The following is a 21,725-nucleotide window of genomic DNA, read 5'->3' as shown; positions in this document are numbered from 1 at the left end:
CCGGAAGTACTTCTTATTTTCTACTTCTAGTAGCAAACCGAATTAAAAATTAGCAAGTTTTTTTGTTCCTGTTTGCTACGGAGCAACTAGGAGCAAGAAATATGTATTGAAACAAACCTAATGAAAGCCGAACGGATCTGCGCGGATTGCTTGCGTTTACTGTGATAGGCCGCTTACAGAGTGGCGGCGAGAAACTGTGTAGGAGCTGGTACTGACAGTAGGATGCGAGATACGAGAAACCTGCTTGCAGCATATCATATGGAACCTGTCAGAGTAAAAGTAGGTAGCCGGTGTAGATCCGCTCGGCTTTCATTCTGACATCATCCCTTTGGTTAGCAGCAAGCAGGTTTCTTGCATTCTAATGTCAGCTCTAGCCCCAGATTAGCTTCTCGCCGCCACTCTGTAAGCACCCATCCCGATCAGAAACACATAACAGAAATATTTCAAAATTATATCTCGTATTATTACTTGTTATAAATTTCTGTTATTTTAACTACTAACGAGACCTAATTTATAACACAATATGTTACAAAAATTGTGTTCTGTTATAATCTTGTTATTTCATTCTGATCGGGATAGGCTTCATTTGATTTGCTGAATGCAGGTTTGTCACATCTCGCATCCAAATGTTAGTACAAGCCACAGCCAGGGTTGCCACACTCACAAATCGTTCTTTAATGTCACAGATTTATTTAACAATCAGGCAGTTCATGAAAACGGGGTGGATCAGCTGATTATTTATTGATTGTTCCTTCTGACGTTACTCCGCACTGATGGGCATAACGTCCGACAAAACCGTTGATTCGATCCAACATCAAACGAATCGGAACTAATGAAAGATGTTTGTCGGACGGGTTTTTTTGTTCGCAGGAGTAAAGCAAAACAAACTTGTTGACAAAACTCACCACTGAGTTGTCAAACAAACGTCTCATATGGCGTTTTCGTTTTTGACTTTGCACTACACCGGTGTAGTCGGTGCTACACTCATTCAAACTTGGGTGTAATTAGTCTATCTCGTTTTTTTGCACTACACCGATGTAGCACCAAGAAAAAACGAAAACGCCAATAGATTGCCTAATCTTTTTTTTCAGAAGACAGATTCTTAACATTTTCATGAAAATTTCACCAATTTTCACAGATTTTTGGAAATATTTCAATTTTTCATAGATTCTTCGGAAATTTTACACAGATATTCCTTCCACAGCAAAACAGATGGCTAAAAGATTTTTTAGACTGAAACACAGCTTATTCCGAGTCGGAATTTTTGGTGTTTCGCAGCCAAATATCAGCATCAGTACCAACTCAGTATATCACTAGCTCGAATGAAAAATAATTATATAAAATGATTCTGTTTGTCATTGTGTTGGTACAGAATACGAAGAATATTCTACTCCCAGTACAGATTTAATTGTGGCAACACTGGTGAGTAGTCAGAACGATAGTTGTTTGTATTTTTCATACGAGTCAATCCGCTGAAGTTTTCGAGCCCATCATGGTTTACAGACCTTGGTGACATTTCGTAAAAATTGAAATGTGACGTTAAATCACAGAACAGACGTCCATGATCGAACAAAAATATTTACAAAACGTGTGTAAACATTTGAATTAATATACGATAAACACTAACGCCGCCACAACAATCTATCCTAACTATCCGTCAAATCCATTCCGGAACCGGTTCGAAATCCTGAATGGATTCAGTATGGAATCTTGCTCAAAGAAACCAACCGATTCCGACTCTATCGGTTGATGCATTTGAGCTGGAATTCATGCTGGAAGTCCGAACCGGTTCCGGACTAGTTTGACTGGGTAGAGGAATAACCGCTGTCAATTCTGTCGAACTCAGCCACAAAAAACATGACGACAGTAGCGCACCTGGTTTGGATATCCCAACTACCTCCGAAACCGTTAGAGATTTTACACAAGTTGAATGCTGAAGATGGAGGTCTGTTCTCTGTGGTTAAAACCTTAAAAAGGTACTCATGAGAATTTATACAAAGCAGCCTTTAATATTAAAGATTGAAAATAATTTTAAACTAATTTCCTCCACTTTTATAAGGGAAAAGGGAAATGGCTGGCTAATAAAATGCTGTTTGTGTTTTAATTTAATGTCCTTGCGTGGTGGTTCTCAAAAGAAAGGACACACAGTAACCATTGGGAAGATATCCATTGAAAATCTTTCTTGGTCAGTGCGCTAAGAATCAACTGTGCAGTCAAAAATTTCGATATTTAAACGTAAATGTATGCTTCCATACTTCAACATTAAAACTTTCATTTTTCGATGGAAAAGGATAGGTTAATGTTTAAAGTGAAATATCCGTTTGCCACCCAAAAACGCAGTCAATGTTTGAAAGATGGGTTTATTATTGCATGACAATTTTTATTTGGAAGAACATATTCTGACCACTTGTCGGATTATTGGGGATGAATTTGCTAGATATTTTATACCAGTAACGTCGTATAATTTTGAACTAATGTGTTGATTAACAGTGTATTTTGCAGGGCTTCGACACCACGTGCCGCTAGTGATTTTAAAAAGAATTGTGAGAAGTTTTGATTTCGAGTGGCCCTTCTCTTCTTTGGGTAGGTGCTTTCCTTGCAGTGCTAGAAGCTGCTCAAGTTTTACCTGCCAATGCTCACTACAATTCTCCTGGAATATTTACAATAGTCCAACTGAGTGGAAAACGTAGTCAAAAATAGTCTAAATTGATAAATTTTATCAGTTTTCAATAATATTGCAACATAACGAAGTTATATGAAAAATTCATTTTCCGTCGTCAACGTAAACGGTCCCTGGCAGCACTGCTCCATTGGAGTTCAATCAGACTAATTGTAATAACTTCAGTTCTAGAGCTGATTCTTGTAACCGTTAATACTCAAATGCAAGCCAATAGTCACATTTATTAGCCTTACTTGTTTTTGAGCAAATCTTGCCTCAATCGAAAGTTATAGCTGTTTAAAAACGTTGTTGTCCACAAACAACATGGGCATGAATGGGTTAAAAGGACCAATGTTTGTCGAATTATGCACAGATTTATTCAAAAATCCTTCGTAAAGCATCTCGCTCAAAAATATTCGTGTTTTGTCCATTATATTCTGTAATAATTCAATTTTAAAGAAATATTCTTCAAAATACGTTCCTTTTCCTTAAAATTCCGGTGATTTAAATAACTCCAGAGCCAACTAAATGTGTAGGTAAATGTACTTCTACTCCGTCAAATGAGACACGATTGATGTTTATTTACTTTGCTTGATTGGTCTGTTTAATTAGGTATTGTGTAATTTGATATCTAGGACACCAACACCAATGATGATTGCAATGATTATGGATTTTCCACCTGATTTAACCTCATTTGTCAAAAAATTCACCCGATTCAACACCAATTTCGCATTAATACAGCACGTGGATTAGTACATTTTAGCATCGCACTATTACCCTACGCCATCTGTGTTTTATTTCATGAGCTAATAAAATAATAATAATAATCGCTACAGTACCGCCCTGGATGCTCTTTTTTCGTTAGACAACGAACTATCTTTTAAACATTCTCCTATTATCTCGTTTGAGTCTTCAGGTTTTGTCTACATCTGCGTCATGATTTCGTTAATTCATATTCGTTTTGTCTTAGATGATTGATAGGATGTGAAGTTCCAACGATCAGCTTATCAGTTTAGCACCTCCAGGGGGAACTTGACCCTGTACCCACTGCTCTTTCATCATTTTCGTTATTTTTTTAAAATTCGAAATATCACTATAAACACATGCACACTGATTTTTTTTTTTGGTTATGGAATGTTGTTTAATGAACTGTCTAGAGCGCACAATCGTAGGAAAAAATGGATTGTCGGGTCATTAGTGCACTTTCAGCACTAGGTGTCACATCGTATTCATAGTTATACATATTAAGTACACCTACTACATGATATGATGGGCCGGAAGAATCGATAAGCAACACCCTCGCCCCCTACATAAGAAAACTACAGTAATTTGTTTGATGAAAACTGAAAATTATGATCTCTGGTGTTTTTATTGTGGCAAAGCAAGTTAACATTGCGTTCTGGAAATTGACAAAAAGTACCAGATGATCGACTAGATTGATGTTTTTCATTTCTTATATTTTAAATAATTTCGCAACATATACTATGTACAGTTTTCTAGAATAGCTATGTCAAAAATTGTTTGCTTGCATTTTTGTTCATTCAGGTGAGTTCATTCCAATATTAACGGTTGTCTATCCACACACCAAAAAATGAGTTTCAAATTTCGTGAATTCTGGATCCTATTGCAACATTTACAACCAACATTTTTTTCAATTGAACAGAGATTATTTAAATTTTGCTGTTTCTCTTTGAAGTTTATGGATTATACTCTGCAAATTGAGTGGCATATGTCGTTACTGTCCGCACTATAAAATTGCCTTATGCCAGTATAAGATAAGCAGAAGGTGATTTGGATTGTGGGCCCGAATGCACAATTAACTTCGATTTATTCGGTTTGACTGGGATTCCACATGAAATCTGCTGTCAAAACAACTGAACAATTACTGTTGTGCACAGGATTGCGCAACACAGTATACAATAATGACGCAATAAATTCATCCGAAATGAATTGAATAGTTATTGTTCCGCGCTGTAAGGCACATTATTACAAAATAATATAATGAAATAAATAAAGTGTGTTGCCTATTCTAACATTTCTCATATTTTTTCTGCATCAAATATGTATTTATTTTACAAGTTCAGTTTACAGTTTCTCTAAATATTCTACTTGTATAATAATTTCCCCAAACGATTTAATTCTTATCAATATTTTAAGGAAAGTATTACCCAATTGCGCAATTGTAGACACATGTTAAGAAATCCTGAATCCAAATGAGAGCCTCTCTTTGTTACCTTAACTTGCTCCCTAAATCTTTTCACAATGTGCTAGTCGAAATCAATTTCTTTCGACATATTCTGAAACAACGTTGAATAGTTGAAAGAAAAACAGCGTTCCTGACAACGTTATGCCCTGGCATTGTATGGCAACACGTCCAATATTATAAGGATATAGGCAGAACTCTATAGGATTCGTTTTTTGACAACTAAACCCTTGGGACGGGACATGGGGATAGTTGATTTCTTTTTCGATTCCCTTTCTTCTCGCTTACGTTCTCATTTTGGTTCCCACATTACTCACATGCTTTCTCATGCTGGCTCACACTGGTTCAAAGTGACCAGGGGTAGGCTGTGATTGTCAAATCACATATATTTTGCGCTTACCCAATATTTCACCACGGTTCAGCATTTTGGACCCCGTTTTTTGGTTACTTCACCCCAAAAAGAGACTATAGGGTAAGCGGTTTCGCATGTCTCGTGTACTAGTCGTTGACATATTTGTAAAAGGTATTATTTATTGCTGTTTAATCGCACAGATAAAAAATTTCATGTAAAATTATGATAACTATACTGGACATAAATGGAACGCGACCAATAGTATAAAATTATGCGTGTTGTTAATTTTACATTGACCACAAATCGTGCTATAAATAACTTGCGTATGGTGACCATACCGACATAAAAAAAAACCCGTAAAATAATACCAAGCCTTAAACCGACGATCATTGACTCACCAAAGACACCCTCTTCTGACTGTGTTAAAGTGACACATAACAACTTGACTGCAAAGTAGCGTACATAGGTTTCGCTTGAGCGTGAACGATCCAAGCGCATTGAGTTGTGGCTCGTGCATGTATTGGGTATACAACCAGCCCCGTGAAAACTGTCCAACTTTTAAACAGTATACGACACTGTTTAAAAGTTGGATTCAAAACAAGTAATTAATAACATTATAGAGAAAACACGCTTTCTATTTCATCGTTGTTCCTCCACAAAATCCGAATGCTTTTATCGCCTCAGTACCAGTTAAGCACATCAAAATGAAGTTTGTTTGTATTCGATAAGTTTCATTTCGAGTTAACAACATTGGCTCCTAGTGATGTGAACGTTGCTTAAAGCGCGTTCGCTGTCATTTTAGGCAACGATCAAAGCCAGGAAGCCAGCTTATGTTGGCTTCACTCATTTTTCAAAGAAACTTCAAAACATTCAACGTCAAACTAACTAACCCTCTTGGCTACAACGCAGTTAGTTTTTCGCTCTGCTTAACACCGTTTCGTATAAAATCGTGTAAAATATATATTTTGGCTGAACGTTGAATGAGTGGCGCGCAAGTTTCGAGCAGAATAATGTAAATTTCCATAGGAACATACAGATTTGCATGATTTTCAGGATTCATTTTATGATATATAGCGTAAATTTATTCGTGAAACATAATTACACGAATAGTTTTTCTGCGATGTTATGAAATACGCTTAAGTTAATTTTCATATTTTTTACTGTGAGTGATAATTAGGTCCGCTCCAGCTGATGTTGGGTACGAAATACTTGCTAGACAGCGTTCCCCTGAAAGTGACGTGTCAGAGTTGGATCAATTTGACACTTATTTTTTGCTATTCGCATGTCTCTTTCCCAGCTAAACCCGAATCGAATCTATCCAAAATTCACAATTTCTGTTTCTAGGGTTTTACTACTTAATTGAAGATGCCGTAATAATCCAAATGGATATCAATGGGAGATATGCGAGAAAATTACTATTGCCACTATTTTAAGAATATTCTGCAATGGTCTGAGGCTAATTGGATGCATTTTCTCCCCACGGACACGAATCCACTGATCCGCCATAAGCTACGTTCAATTGAAAGCTATTCGTCCATGATGAAGTTGGAACTCAGAAGAACCAATGAGAATGTAAAGAATATAAATGACATCCTTGAGAAGTGGATAAAATATGTGAACTACGGCCTGGCGTTTCGACCAAGGTTTCTTTTTACACTGACTTAGAATATCCTTGGACAAGTGGATAAGATGGATTCATTTTCCTTTAGCTGTTTTCTGAGCGGGATTGAGCAGACTTCAAATATTTATGTAAAACGTCACTTTGAACATCGAGATGGTGACTTTCAGTTCCTAAATTCAATAATGTGTCTTTTCGGAACAGGCTTGACAAGTAGACACTAACTATTGATATCTGGCGCCATCTGGGAAACCAAGAAAGCTATTCGTCCATGATGACGTTGGGACTCAGAAGAACCAATGATAATGTAAAGAATATAAATTGCATCCTTGTGAATTGGATAAAAAATGTTAACCACGGCCCGGTGTTTCCTTCAGCTGTTTTCTGAGCGGGCTTGAGCAGACTTCAAATATTGATGTACGGCGTCACTTTGAAAACCAAGAAGGAAGTCAACTTCCACCACCAAGGTTTAGCTAAATTCACGAAAATCCAATCAATTTTCGATGTTTTGGAACTGGTTTGACGAGTAGATGTCAAATGACGTCGACGGATGGAATCACGATGGCTTAGCAAAATTCTCTAAAATCCAATCAATATGGATATTTTCGGAACGGGTTTGACGAGTAAACGTCAAATATCGATGTCTGACGACATTTTGAAAACCAGTATGACTACTGCCAGTTTGAGAAATTCTATTAAACCCAATCCAAATTGAGTATTTTCGTAACGGGCTTGACGAGTAGAGGGCATTTTGATAGTCAAGCTGGCGACTTCCACTTCAGTGATATTCTCTAAAACCCAATAAACATGGCTTTTTCAGAATGGGCTTGACAAGCAGACGCCAAATATTGATGTTTAACGCCATTTTGATAACCAAGATGGCAACTTCCGCTATAGCGGAATTCTCTAAAACCCAATTGACATGAGTATTTTTGTACCAGGTTTGATGGAAACGATGAAAATAAAAAATCTCAAGCTTGAACGTAATCCACAGGAGCTAAAAATAGACTAACGAGTGAATTCTGCCTGAGAAGGGGCGGTGACGATTCGTTTATGAGAGGCATTGGGGGTAGAACAATCCACTGTAGGAATTGGGACTGTGGCGGGGATCACGATACTGCTGGGAGTCTGTGATGACATCATCACAGTTCCTGGGTAGCGGAGTGGTGAACGCACCCAACTAGAGACTAGGAGATCGCAGGCTCGAGTCCTGCTTGAGGACATATTATTTCCCAGTGTGTCCAAATAAAGGTGGATTGTCACCGTTTTCTCCGGTTCATTCTTTCTGTCTATTTCTCATTGAATTCGCTCCTAAAAAAAACCTTGAAATGAGGAAAAAACAAAACTCACATCAAAACAAGGAACAAATACTTAAGAAGCCTTGTTAAAACATAGTTTTTAAGGTTTTTTCCCAAACAAAGGCGTAGCTAAAACTTCGAGAGAATCACGCATAGAACTGCTTTAGCTTCTACCAGAGGATTTTATGTATCGGGAGATGTTGGTTCGATCCCGAAGATTTTCAAAAATTCCAATAAAAGTGGAAGTGCCTCGATTTTGGAGGTCTTCTTCTTGTATTTCCGAAACCCATTCATTTTATTTTGGATTTTTTTAAATTCAAAATGGAATCTATATTTCTGTTTAGGTATGGTGAATCAAGGACAGTTTTTAATTTAATCAGCGAAATAAAATTGGTGCTAGAAATGTTTAAAATGTTTATTTCCTATAGATATGAAAAAATGAATGGGATGCGCCTTTTTCAAATTTTGCTCCATTCGAATCGCCAGGACATCACCAAATCACCACAAAATTTGTTTATGAGTTCAATATATGGAAGCTGACAAGTTGTCACCGGGCTGGATAAGATCGAATGCTAAAAAATCGATGTATCGAGGAATAAGGATCCAATTTAACGGCACTGTCGTGGACAAGTGTGAATGCTCCCATTTGATTGTGTGAAAGAATATTGGCGTCCGTGCACGGTACTAAACCTTCACTGAATCGGATCGGAAAGGTGCACTGCAAATAATCTACACTTTTTTTCAAAGAGATTTGACACATAAGTTTTAAGTTTCGAGCCACACTGAGAAATCAAGAACTTGCCTTTTGTCCTTGAAGGAAATTACACTTAAAACTTAAGTGTGCCACTCGATGACACGATCGACTGTAATCACTTTTAAATTTTAAGTGTCAACGTATTAAACCATAAATGTTTTGACCATGACATCCAAGTTTTTGACAATTGCGGCAACATTAAGTGTCATCGCAATTAAAATTTAAAAGTCAGCGTATTAGATCATAAATGTTTTGCCCATAACAGTGAATAATGCACACTTGTTTTCGAATAGATTCGACTCATAAGATTTGACTTTCAAACCACACTGAAAACTCAAATATTTTCCTTTTGCTCTTCAATAAAATAACACTTAAAATATAAGTGTGTCACCCGATGGCAAGGGCGTATATTATCGCATTTAAATAGTAAGTGTAAGCTTATTAAATAGTAAATGTTTCGCCCATGTAAACCATGTTTTTGACAATTTCGGTGACATTAAGTGTAAAAACATGCAGAAATATCTAATTCAATGCATGGCAAAATTGGAAGGTTTTGGATGGTAAGTTAATGCTTGAAAATATTTATTTGCATAATTGATATATTAGCATGTGTGTGCAGATAATGTAATCAATGTTCCTTGTTTTTTTTTTGCAGCTATATGATTTATATCGGATGCAAAAAGAGACGAAGTAATGATGATTTTTTTAAATTCGTATATGTAAGAATAATATTTTATTATCTTATTTTACAGAATGTATATCATTATAATATATTTTTATATTCAAATAAAAAAAATACTTAACCAAACCAAATAATCTTTATTATCATTGATATACAAATGTTCTCCCATTTTAAAATTAATATTTTTGCACATGGCTTTTATATAGGAAATGATTTAATATTCAAGTTGATGCCAACTTAAATTCGATATGAATTTCATGCAATATTTTTTTGTCGCGCACTTAATTTGAATACGTCATGCATTTGAAACTTAAGTGTGCCGTTTATTGGATCTAACGTGTTTTCAAAGAAGTGCGTTATTAAGTGTCTGACACATGAGTTCTAAGTGTCAAGACAGTTGCGGCAAAATTAAGTGTTAAACACTTGAATCTAATGTGCGGATTATTTGCAGTGTGTAAATTTAATTCTGCGCGGCGATTTATATTGTTATCAGCGTTGCTAAAGACCGGTTCGGTGGCATCCATATTGAGATATCTGACGTTTAAAATACGCACACTGAGAGCTCGCATTTTTATACTACCGTTCTCCTTTTAAGCCCACAAGCGGTTTTGTTTTCCTCCCAATTCGCTGTGTAAACGATTTGTTTTCCTCCCAATTCAAACGTCAAAACGACACAATACAAACGCAGCTGGATAAGTTTAAGGCGATGTACAAACTTTGACAGTCAACATGTGATAGGTCAACCAGCTTATAAGCCCACGGTCTTACATTGGATTGTTTTGAGTTTTACAAAGGCCAGGGGGAACTAAAAGACGTTGGCTTGAAAAAAATAATGGCCGCCTACCAGATGATTACTTTGGACCAAAAATGCCGAACACCCATGTAACTATCTTTCGGGTCGATCTTTTATCACTCGTATTGTACAGGTTTCATGAAAGAAGAAACAAATAAGGACGATTCAGACGATACATCAGCTTCCGTCAACGTCAACGGAACGTCACCGTTCCATCAGGATAAGTTACATGCAGTTAAATGGAGGCATTCACACACAACATCAACGGCACGGAACGTTTTGACGTACGGCACGTGTGAACGGGCGCAAGGGAAAAGTATTTAACTTATCCTGACGGAACGGTGACGTCCCGTTGACGGAAGCTGATGTATCGTCTGAATCGCGCTATATTCGTCAAAAATAAGTCAAACACCAAGTGAAACGTCACACGAATCATCATCGCGCCATCTGTGTGCCGACACACTTTTCAATTCGACAAGTAGCCTTGAAGCAATCAAGAGAATTCGAAAGAATAGCGAGTGCATACTTTCCTGCCTAATTACAAGTTTGCTGTGCATATTTTAAGTTTCCCAGTTAAACTTATTTCGGAACTGGTTCGGATTTCTGAATTGAGTCGGTATGGTTTCCAACTCAAATGCAACAACCGATTCCAACTCAATCGGTTGTTGCATTTGAGCTGGAATCCATACTGACTCCGTTCAGGATTCCGAATCAAATTCCAAATGGTTTGACTGGGTTGCTACATGCCGTAACATCAACGAAACTGAAGCATTTGCATTACACGTATGGTTGCTCCAGTGAGTTCGTGTTTTGGTATACCTTGTTGAGAGTAAAGTCATCGAAGAATAAAAGATTTTTTTAAACCCGGTTATAGATTCTAGTGATTAGAAGTATATTGTACAGGATTCGAATAAGCCCTCCCGCTATAACGGGCAGCATATCCGATTTACATTTCGCCTTGGTAACTGTTTTGTGCCACTGTCATGTACTTTTTTCTATGTCAACAAAAGAACAACTTAAGTACAATATTTATAGAGAAATTTTCCTGTATCATGTGAGTTAGTAGTAAACTGTACAAGACGATATCTAAAATGCTTTATTGATAATCGACATCGTCCATAATTTTAATCCTGGGAAAAATCCCAGAATAAACATATTTGCGTACGTTGGTTCAAACTCAGTTTCAGTGGTGAAAGTTAAAAGCCTATTTGTTTGATATACACTTGCTGCTTCTTAATTCGGCACGTACTGGACGTTGCTCATTACTATGTTACTTGATGGAATCAGCCTCGAATAAAAAGAAAGGAATTTTTTATCCTCTCGCCACACACTTGTTGAGTTAAATAAAGCACTACATACAATCGAAAAGAATGGGCCTCAACAATTTGCGCCGTTTGCCCGCATGTTGCGGAATGATTACGGTTATAAAATTTTATTTTACGACATAATTCGCATCTCCATGCCTTCGTTCGATGAGCCATTCGTGCGCCTCAAATGGAGCTGCAGTACCACAATTTGTAGAATATCTATAGTTTATGCAACTGCATCCGTTAAATTGACTGGACGATCAAGTTGTAATAAAATCGTGGCAAAGATCGAGAGCCCTTATTTAGAATTTACTGAAACATGTTAATGTCTTTCCATTGCGATGGTTGCTTTTGTGTTCTTGTCCATGCCATCCGATAACCATTTAGGAAGCGTAACAAACCATTTTCCAACGAGGACTCCTGCTCATTTGCTCCAATCGTATTCGGCGATTCTTAAAGAGAAATGATATCGCAAACAGTTCGCAGTGGGAGCTACTATCATGTGGACAGTTACTTTCTCCGACTGCGACCGCTGTCGAAATCATTCGAACTGAAAACTAATAATCTGATTAGTTAATTTGCACTTTCCAATACAGCTGGATGTACGGAACATTTATTTGTTCCTTGAGCCTATCCCGTTTTCTCGATCGTAGTTTGTCGATCCAACTGCCTTGGGAAGCACACCGAAATATATCTAGGTCATGTGATACAAATATTCTCCGAGCTGGTAACAGTCGCCCATACCTTCGTCGATCCGTTGGTGTGCCTTTTGGACATCGCCGTCGCATCCCTTCAGTATCACGTACACCAGGGGCATCATCTCCCAGGGGTAGTTGAGCTTTTCCAGCAGCCACTGCGATCGCTTCACTAGTTCGTCATCTGAAAGCATATAGGAGAAAGCGAGCATACGTCAGTGAAAGTGTCTATTTTGTAGAAAAAACCGAACTTTAACACTTAATTCATAGTTTCGCAAAATGCCGAAGGGTGAGATTTTTAGTAATGGCCTCAGTTACGGTACATATTTCGCTATCACTCAAATAGCCAGTGTCGAAAAGGAGACATACCGGAAAGAATCGTCAATGAGCTGCTAACATCAGCTGCATTTATCACACCTGCCAAGATCGTCTTTAGCTGTAAACAACAGACAACTCACCGGGTGGTCTGTACAGTGTTAAGGCGTTGCAATAGACCTACCCTAAATATCGAGAATGCATCCATATATTATTGGCGCGAATTATGATTACAAGGCTGATCATGTAGAAGGGCCGTTTAAAGACAGACCTGAATTGTGCATGCTTGTGGCACTTGAAATCGATCACTCATTCTAGGTTTCTCTTTCCAGTGCAGCTTGACCCATAGCCTGCTGGGACAGGAAGATCATTTTTCCAGCCGGGTTGATGTATTGGTTCATCGATCAGAAACGACGAATGTGAAGTGTTATGGGCGTTTAATGAGTTGAGTAAATAATGTTTTTTGACGGATAGGTCAATCTATCTTTTCACGGTTTGTTCGGTTTGAATAATAATAATAATAAAAGAAAAGATCACTGGAAATAAGGCTCATTTCAGTTGTGGTTTTGGAACGCCCTGTAAATTAAGTACTACTATATAGGCAGTATATCGCAGGATCGCATATCAGTCCTATAAAGATAGGAAATTCCATAGAAAACGGGACAAATATGCGATCATGGGTAGTATATATCTTGCTCTTCATAATTTAAGTTCCGTTTTTGGAATAACTACCACAATTTTACTCGAAATTATCTGTTGTTTAACTGGCTAAATAAATTAGATAAAAACTCTCAACTAAATTTAACTAAACCATTCTTCACCCATTTTCACTTCTTATAGACAAAGTGACAAAAGGTCAAATTAACTGAAGTTGTCAGCTCACGAGAATTGTGTTAAAGAATCGATTCGTAACTAGCAATAATATTAAAATTCGTTATGGAATTTGCCTTTCAATTTCGTCTCATCAGAATCCGATTAACCTTTTGATAGGATTAAGCAAGCGCCGGATTGACGCTAGCTCCAAAAACGAAAACTCTACTTGCGTTTCTGAGATAACCCCTAGTCCGGCGTGAAGTCCCAAAATACGAAATATTTTTACGTGATCTCTGCCGGCTGCCAGATTTTCTTCCGTGCGGACTACAGTCTATTTCACGTGCATATAAATGCCTTGCTGTTTCTCTTTTCATATTTGACGTAAAAAAAGTAAGTTGCAAAAAGAAATAACGAGGCACTATTGACAGATTAGAAAGAGACATTGGATGGTACAATTGGGAAATTCGAGTATTTTAGGCTTTGTTTCTCGAACAGTGCGTGTGTGTGTTTGCATTGCAGCTATGGTTGCGGTTGGTCATAACTGCGACCTTGGTCACCGACCAGAGTAAATTAAGCGAAGACCAACATTATTTTTTACTTAGAGGAGAAAACCCAGGACAAATCAAGTATTTTTCTCGATATCCCAGGATATCAGGTCCGTCATATCCTCTATATATGTAGACTATTGGCTAGTTGGAGCCCTAAGCTGATATAATCACTTAAAATAAGAAGCTATACAGCTTTTTTATATGAACTTTTGCCTGGTCAATGTTGTATAAATAGGTGTGGCACACGGTTTGCTAGCGTTGGAAACCAAAAATATGCAAACAATCCAGAACCACATCGGGTCGACGTCATAGCGTTCTCACGATTCAATGGAAGCTGAACGAACGGTATGACGTAAGCAAGTTGATTTATTCTGATATTATTCATACCACTCTTGTAAGATGCATCTTACGAATACCGAGGTGCCATCCTAGCCCCACCTGAATATACTACATTGTGGCGTGCTTGGACAAACTTAACCATTTTGAAATGTCTCGTCAGACGATTTTTTTGTGAAACTGGTTAGGTTTCAAAACATTTTTTTTTAAATTTTGTTTATAGAGGTTTTAACCTTAGGGTCATTCGTCGCTTTTCGGGTTAGAGAAATCTCTTTGGAAAAATCTCTAACCCGAAAAGCGCGGGGTTGGGAATCGAACCCAGGTGAGCTGCGTACAAGGCAATCGATTTACCAACTACGCTATGCCCGTCCCCAGGTTTCGAAACATAAGACATAAATGTCATGACCAAAAAAAATCTTTTCCATGAGTGTCAGAAATAAATAAAATGTGAACCTCATTCATTAGTTTTTATGTCAACTTCACCGTCAGGTATATTTTTTTTCTGGTCATCTTTAGTTGCAAACTGCAGCATCTGCTTGTGATTTTTTATAACTGGTCTTCATTGCGGTATGATTCGGTGCTCACTAGTATTCTTTGTCAAAATAATAGTTCTGTAAAGCTTATGGTTAATTGAAAAACAAATTTTTTGCTCTGCGTTACAGATTTACAGATTTTTTTCGTGGAAAATACAGATTTTAATGTTGCAACTCTACAGGAGGCACGCGGTTGTTTATGGGTGGTATGCATTACTTCGCCGTTCTGTAATAAACGTTACATATGTAAGTGAAGGCATACGATTCTATGCTAATAACTCCTATAGGTTTCGCGTTTGTAGGTATTATGGAACTCTTCTACAATTCTTTGGTGTGTGCGGTCTTCCAAATCAACATTGAGGCCAGCGTTCTTCTTACAGGGTGTCTCAGAATAGGTGTCCCCGTGGCAAAATCGACCGCTTTTAACAACCCGTTGTTTATATGGTCGCGTATGGAAAAACGACACTGCAGTGCACTGGTTATGTTCGATATTATACCAGGCAATGGTTAATTTATTGTAAAACGAACCGTATTGAAAATGGTTTTGAAACGTTGGATGCAATGGTTGGCATTATGATACACATTTATGCGAGAATTCAGACCATTTCATTTTTTCATTGAAATTAACATCTTTATTGGAGAAACTCATTAAGGAGCAAAAAATTAAAAATAATCTATCTGGGTAGCCACAGTTGTCTATTGGAGCATCATGCATTTTCTGCGCACAATGGCGTGGCAACTGTGTGTACAGCCGCAAGCCGCTGAACGGCGCTTGATGGAATGGGCGGTTTCGCACAAAAGTTGTATACAAATATCTATGTTTTCCCCTAAAGAAAAATCATTCCATAAAATAGTAGCGTCAAGCTTTCCAAAATGCTTAGCTGTTTTTTATCAATTTTATTTGTTATTTCAATCACGATTTTGCCATCATAATGATTTTCGTTTTGTGGGTGGCAAAAAATGAAACATGTTGTATCTCCTTTCAAAAAAAAACTGCTACTCCCACGATGTTAATAGTCCCGGGTCCCCTATACAAATAACTGACATTAATTCAGGTCAAATACGTAGCTTTTTGCCCCAATCTTTGGCAATCTTCTTTTAAAACCTTGCACGATTATCTCCCGGACTCTTTGTTCGCCATGTTTGTCCTTACTGTTCGTGTATGAAAACTACTGTGATTTTTCTCGTATTTCTAATATCTTTGAACGCTATCAAAGTGCGGATGTCAAAACACTTGACTACTCGAACCTGTAGAAAATCTGATAAGGTATAAACTTTTGGAAATACTATTTCAAATATTAAAAATTTCCCGTATTTAGTCCACGGGTTTAGCTTGCTGAATAAATAAAATGTATAAATGGTGACATCAAACTCGGAAGACACCTTGTAGTTCCAATACCAACACGCTGATTCGTACAAAAAATGCGACGTGCGACGGCACAATCGTGTTCATACACACAGGTTCATAGCACTTTAGTGTTCTTTTTCTCTCCATTCATCATCAACTGCGTTGATTACGTTTTGCTTTGCGTTTGAAACGACGATGTCGATAAGATTTTTTCAAAATTGATCTTTTTGTCTCGAAACATCGATTTTTTGCATCCGCTCCTTTCGGCCCAATTTTTGAAAACATTGAAAAAGACATGAGTTTTTTACAATCGATCTTTTTATCTCCAAAAATCGATTTTTTCATCCAATCTTCCCCGGTCCGATGTTTGACAACATAGATTTTTTTAATGGAATTTTTTTTCAAAATGCCTATCACTAGCTTGTGTATACACACGGATGCTCAACTCAAACTTTGTACCGCTGTACCAATGAGACAAAATGGAGTGAATTGGAGAAAAAAAATTCTCTGTGTGAGTGAGGTTGTCATTTTTCTTCGAAGCAGGGGGATATGAAAAAGAAAAGCATAAACAAATGACGTATTGGGCTTATTTGTTGACATAAGTTTTGTTTCGGCTCGGTAATAATTATTTTTATCGGTGGTTTCGAGATAAAAAGTGTCCCTAAGTGTTTGAATCGGAAGATCCGAGGTGAAACTCGCTCTTTTTTCTCTTTTCATCGCGCGCCGAAGAATCAGGATGCTCGTCCGGATGTTCATGTTTACTTCCAGGGCCAGCGGCCCGGACGGCATGCTTAATTTTACAAGTATAAAACTAATACACTCAAAAGTGCCAAATGTTCCCACCTTTGTATCTCTTCATCTTACTGATGTGGTATATTTCATATGTACGCTGTTCGTTTGGGTTCGACACACCATATGGACACGTCTTGTTTAAAGTTGCACACGTGTTAGTGAGAACTGGGTGTATGCTGAGCGTTTGTTTGCTCGCTCATTCTCAACTGAGCCGTTGCTCAGAGAGGTGGGTGATCCAAGATGATAAAAAAGGAGCACTGTTTTTGAGTGTGTTGGTTTCTTGCTAGCTAAATTTATCATGGCTTACAGGCCTCTGGAGAATATCATCAACAAAACCTACTAATCGAAACGAAGGTTGTAAGCATGAGGTGGAAATAAGTATGGTGGCCAGGAACACAAATAGTAAATATTTACATTACTAACCAATCCGAACAAAGAAAAGCATACCGTGTTTTTTTTCTTTTTCACCTTCTTCCTTTTCATTCGAAAAAATAGGACAATCGCACTCACACATAGAAAAAAAAAATGCCCCTCTTGTGTGCGGTCGATATTTATGTGGTATGTAGGGTGGACTTAATATCGGTTACGGGCCACAATCAGCTGCAACAAAGACCTAAATAATGTTCAATTTATAGAGCTCTACCTGTACTCGAATTAGCATATCAACGCATGGTTATTAGGGTGGGACAAACATTAGATTCCAGCTCCGAGAAATTTTTTAGGTACTATTTGGGTCCTAGAACAACTGTGGAAATTCTTAGCTCGATCGGTGAAACTATATTTTTGCGCCCACTGTTTAAAGTTTACATGGAATTTTGTATGGGAAAATTAACTTTTAGAAAATAATTTCTCCAGGAGTCGCCCATTACTTCCTAAAAATAAATCGTTACGTGGCTTTTATAGGAAATTTAACAAAGAAACAAAGTCTCGCAAACTATGAAACGATCTGACGCTTGAGAAAAAAGTTATTAAGCAGAAACCGATTGATGCTCTGACGATTGATAAAATATTCATTTTTTCTAGCATCACTGCTGTTGGTTGTCCAATTATACGCAAATTTTGTTTTAATCCTCTCTTAATGTGTCTAAATCGTTTATCTATACTATTTGGCCACTTCGCAAGGTTTTGAGGGATAAATTGAGGGATAAATTCTTTTGTACAAAATAACAGAAAGTTAAAATTTTTGTATATAATTATAACGTCATCAGCAGTGATGCTATGAAAAGTGAAATTTTCATCAATCTTCAGGGCATCAATCGATTTTTGCTTAATAACTTTTTCCACAAGTATCAGATCGTTTTTCAGTCTTCTAGACTTTGTTTCCTTGACAAATTTCCTATAAAAGTCAGACATCTACTTATTTTTAGCAGGTAACGGGCGACTCTTGGAAGAATTAATTTGCAAAAGACAATTTCCCCATGCGAAATCCCATGTAAACTTTAAATAGTGGGCGCAAAAGTATAGTTTCACCGATCGAGCTAAAACTTTGCAGAGTTGTTCTGGTAGCTAAATGGGCAAAAAGCTACTCGGAGCCAAATTTTATTTTTTACATATAACCATGTCCCACCATTGGTTATATTGATTGTATAAAAGTCGGCATCTGGTTGAACTATTCGCCGAGAAAGAAAACAATAAATAGTTGTGGTTTCATTGTTTGTAACAAAATCAATGATACCATTTGAAGATTTCGTAATATTGCGTGTATTTATCGTGTATATAAAGGTTGCATAGGGGAACATGGGGCTACTAGGACCGTGGGGGTAATTCAGACCCCTCGTTTTTTTTCAGAAAATCGTAACACTTTCTGACTGTCGCACATATTCGTGGAAACGCCATTATGAAACATTCATTATAATGGTAAAAGCGTAATTAAAGTAACAAATAAAAGTGACAAAAATAACAGCTAAGTGTTTTGGAAAGCTTGAGGATTCTACTTCACGGAATGATTATTGTTTAGGTGAAAACATCGATATTTTTAAGACGCTCACCAATGAGAAATGTTTGCATCACCCACGATTCAGCGGCTTGCGGCTGCATTGGACTGCCCAGAAATTTTTTGAAAGCTCAATCGGCCCACCCCTGATTCGATTCCTGGTCCCATCAGGAGTTCTTGCACCAAATTTGAAGCAAATCGGACAAGTCTAGCTACCGGACCAACGTGCCTGAAGTTTGTATGAGATTTTTCGATAATTTACTTGGAGAAAACCCACTAACTCGCATTTTTGCCGCTGGGTGGTACTGTATGCATCGTATTATCACTGTAAGTAAAAATAAAAAAGATAATTTAATTGTCTACAACTTTGTCGAAGACTGCTAGTCAATCCGGCTTTGTTAAAAGAAGTTATTAAAATTTTAACGAAGTGATGTTTGAGTCAGTTTTCCATGGGGCCTAGCAGTGCATGGTTGTGTATCAGTACTCGATTCCCACGAACTATACATTTTTGTGAAATAACTGTTAGGTTTAGCTCAATAGTATGTTCAGAATAATTATACCACATAATACGAGTTATGTTTTGGTTGGAAAATTTTAGTTTCAACTGTGACCGCATAGAGGGCGCCAACACTAACTTTTCATAGAAGAGAGATAGAATATCAAGATATTCGGGAGAATTGTTGCAAAATACCTTTTCTACAACTTTGTGGAAGACACCTAATTTCTATCTCTCTCCGTTGAAAAGTTAGTGTTGGCGCCCTCTATGCGGTACAATGTGGAACTAAAATTTTCTAACCAAAACATGACTCCTATTATTTACTACAATTCTTATGAACATACTATTGAGCTAAATCTAACGGTTATTTCACAAAAATGATTAGTTCGTACGAATCGAGTACTGATTCACAACCATGCACTGCTAGGCCCTATGGAAAACTGACTCAGACATCACTTCGCTAAAAGTTTAATAACTTCTTTTAACAAAACCGGATTCACTAGCAGTCTTCGACAAAGTTGTAGACAATTAAATTATCTTTCTTATTTTCACTTACAGTGATACTACGATGCGAACAGTGCCACCTAGCGGTGAAAATGTGAGCTAGTGGCTGTTCTCCATGTAAATTGTCAAAAAATCTCATACAAACTTCAGGCACGCTGGTCCGGTAGCTAGACTTGTCCGATTTGCTTCAAATTTGGAACAAGCACTCCTGGTGGGACTAGAAATCGACTCAAAGGTGGGCCGATAGGGGTCATTTTTTCCTGTCACTCTAGGCTGCATACACGCCACAGCAAAGAAAATACATGATGCGTCAATCGATAACTGTGACTAACCGGAATAAGTTTTTTAACGTGATATTTTTGCTGTTTTTAAGGAGTTCTCCAGATTCCACAGGTCAATATAATTCCATAGTAAAAAATATAAACAAAAATTAACGGTCTGTAATACCCAGTAGGGAGGTCCGAATTACCCCTACATTGTAAAAGGATGGAAAAACGTAGACCTTTGCAAATCGTAGCCTCGCGCTATTATAGGGTGGTGCAAATGATTTTTTATGGCTCCAAAATGTAGTTGAGTTTTCAAACTAACAAGTTATGAAATCTCCAAATGGTTTCAACATAGCTATTTCGCTAAAAATCTCGAGACAGTGAAGCTAATTGCTATCGTTAATTTTATTGTAAAACTTGAGCTGCCACTTTTCGCCAAGATAAGGAAAGAGGGAATAATTAAATCGTGTACCCATCTGAAAACTATTTGATTCAATTAAACATGAGTAACACTCCCGACAGTCGGCTGTTCCTAGAGCAATAAATACAGGATTACACCACTTAAAAGTTGCAGTTGATCATATCACTTATTAAGGTGAGTCCAGATTTGCACATCTTTTTACCCCATCCTACTAACAAATACTCCGTCCCGTGGTAAACGTGGAAATTCAGGAGTATACCGGTCTCCATAACAACGTTTCTCACACTCTTTTCCTTCCTTGATGACTGTAAGGACTTGGTCGGTGTCGTTATTGGCATTTCATAGCATAGAACTCTATAAATGTGAATAGGGTGAAATATAGCATAGTGCTTTCGCATAGGCCTGCTAAGCCAAGACAAGTTTCGGCTTCACTTGTGTCTCATCGGCATAAACAGAACTTCTGCTCGAACGGGACATCACGTTTGATCAGTCGTTTGATTGAAACACATAGTGTGTTTTAGTTTTAAGGGATTTGCGTCAAGCCGGCGCTAATCTATTCCGACAATGTGTTAGTGTCGGTTTCTGATGAGGCGAAGCCGAAACGCAACATAGTATGAAATAAGGATTTGTGCCCTCCTGTACAAAGACTGGTTTTTTACCAACAAATTTTCACCCTAGTGAGAAATTTTGGTTTTTACCAAATTTTCCTCCTTAGGGTGAAATATAGCATAGAACTCTATAAATGTGCTCATTGAGAATGGATAGCTACACAGATGGTAAAAAGATTTTTTGGCTGAACACAGGGTTCAATGAGCTATGTATGAGTGCGTGTGAGTGCGACTTTTGTTCATATTTTATGTGCAAAACCTTCAATATAGTTAACTGATCTTCACAAAAATCAGAATAATACAGAACGTATCGTTCATTTTCTTCCCTGGAATGTTTCTATCTTTTATAATTATCAAAATATTCAATCTCAATCTTTGAAATTCGTTTCTTTCAAAAAGCTTTGTGTGCGTCTATGTATAAGATATGAAACTTTAGCGGACTAATCAAACA

General features: G+C 37.4%; 1 protein-coding gene across 6 annotated transcripts in view; it reads right to left on the bottom strand.

Moving 5' to 3' along the window:
- Positions 1-21,725, bottom strand: part of LOC131677054 (uncharacterized) — a 376,540-nt gene that overhangs the window by 21,834 nt on the left and 332,981 nt on the right. For all 6 annotated transcript variants that reach the window (XM_058956582.1, XM_058956585.1, XM_058956583.1 and 3 more), the window contains one exon: positions 12,411-12,545. In XM_058956582.1, the coding sequence (XP_058812565.1) occupies positions 12,411-12,545 (135 nt within the window). The remainder of the gene's footprint in view (positions 1-12,410; positions 12,546-21,725) is intronic.

Source organism: Topomyia yanbarensis, chromosome 1 (assembly GCF_030247195.1).
Source record: "Topomyia yanbarensis strain Yona2022 chromosome 1, ASM3024719v1, whole genome shotgun sequence".
Classification (NCBI taxonomy): Eukaryota; Metazoa; Arthropoda; class Insecta; order Diptera; family Culicidae; genus Topomyia; species Topomyia yanbarensis.
Note: the sequence above shows the minus strand (reverse complement) of the source record. Positions and strands in the feature narration are given on the sequence as shown.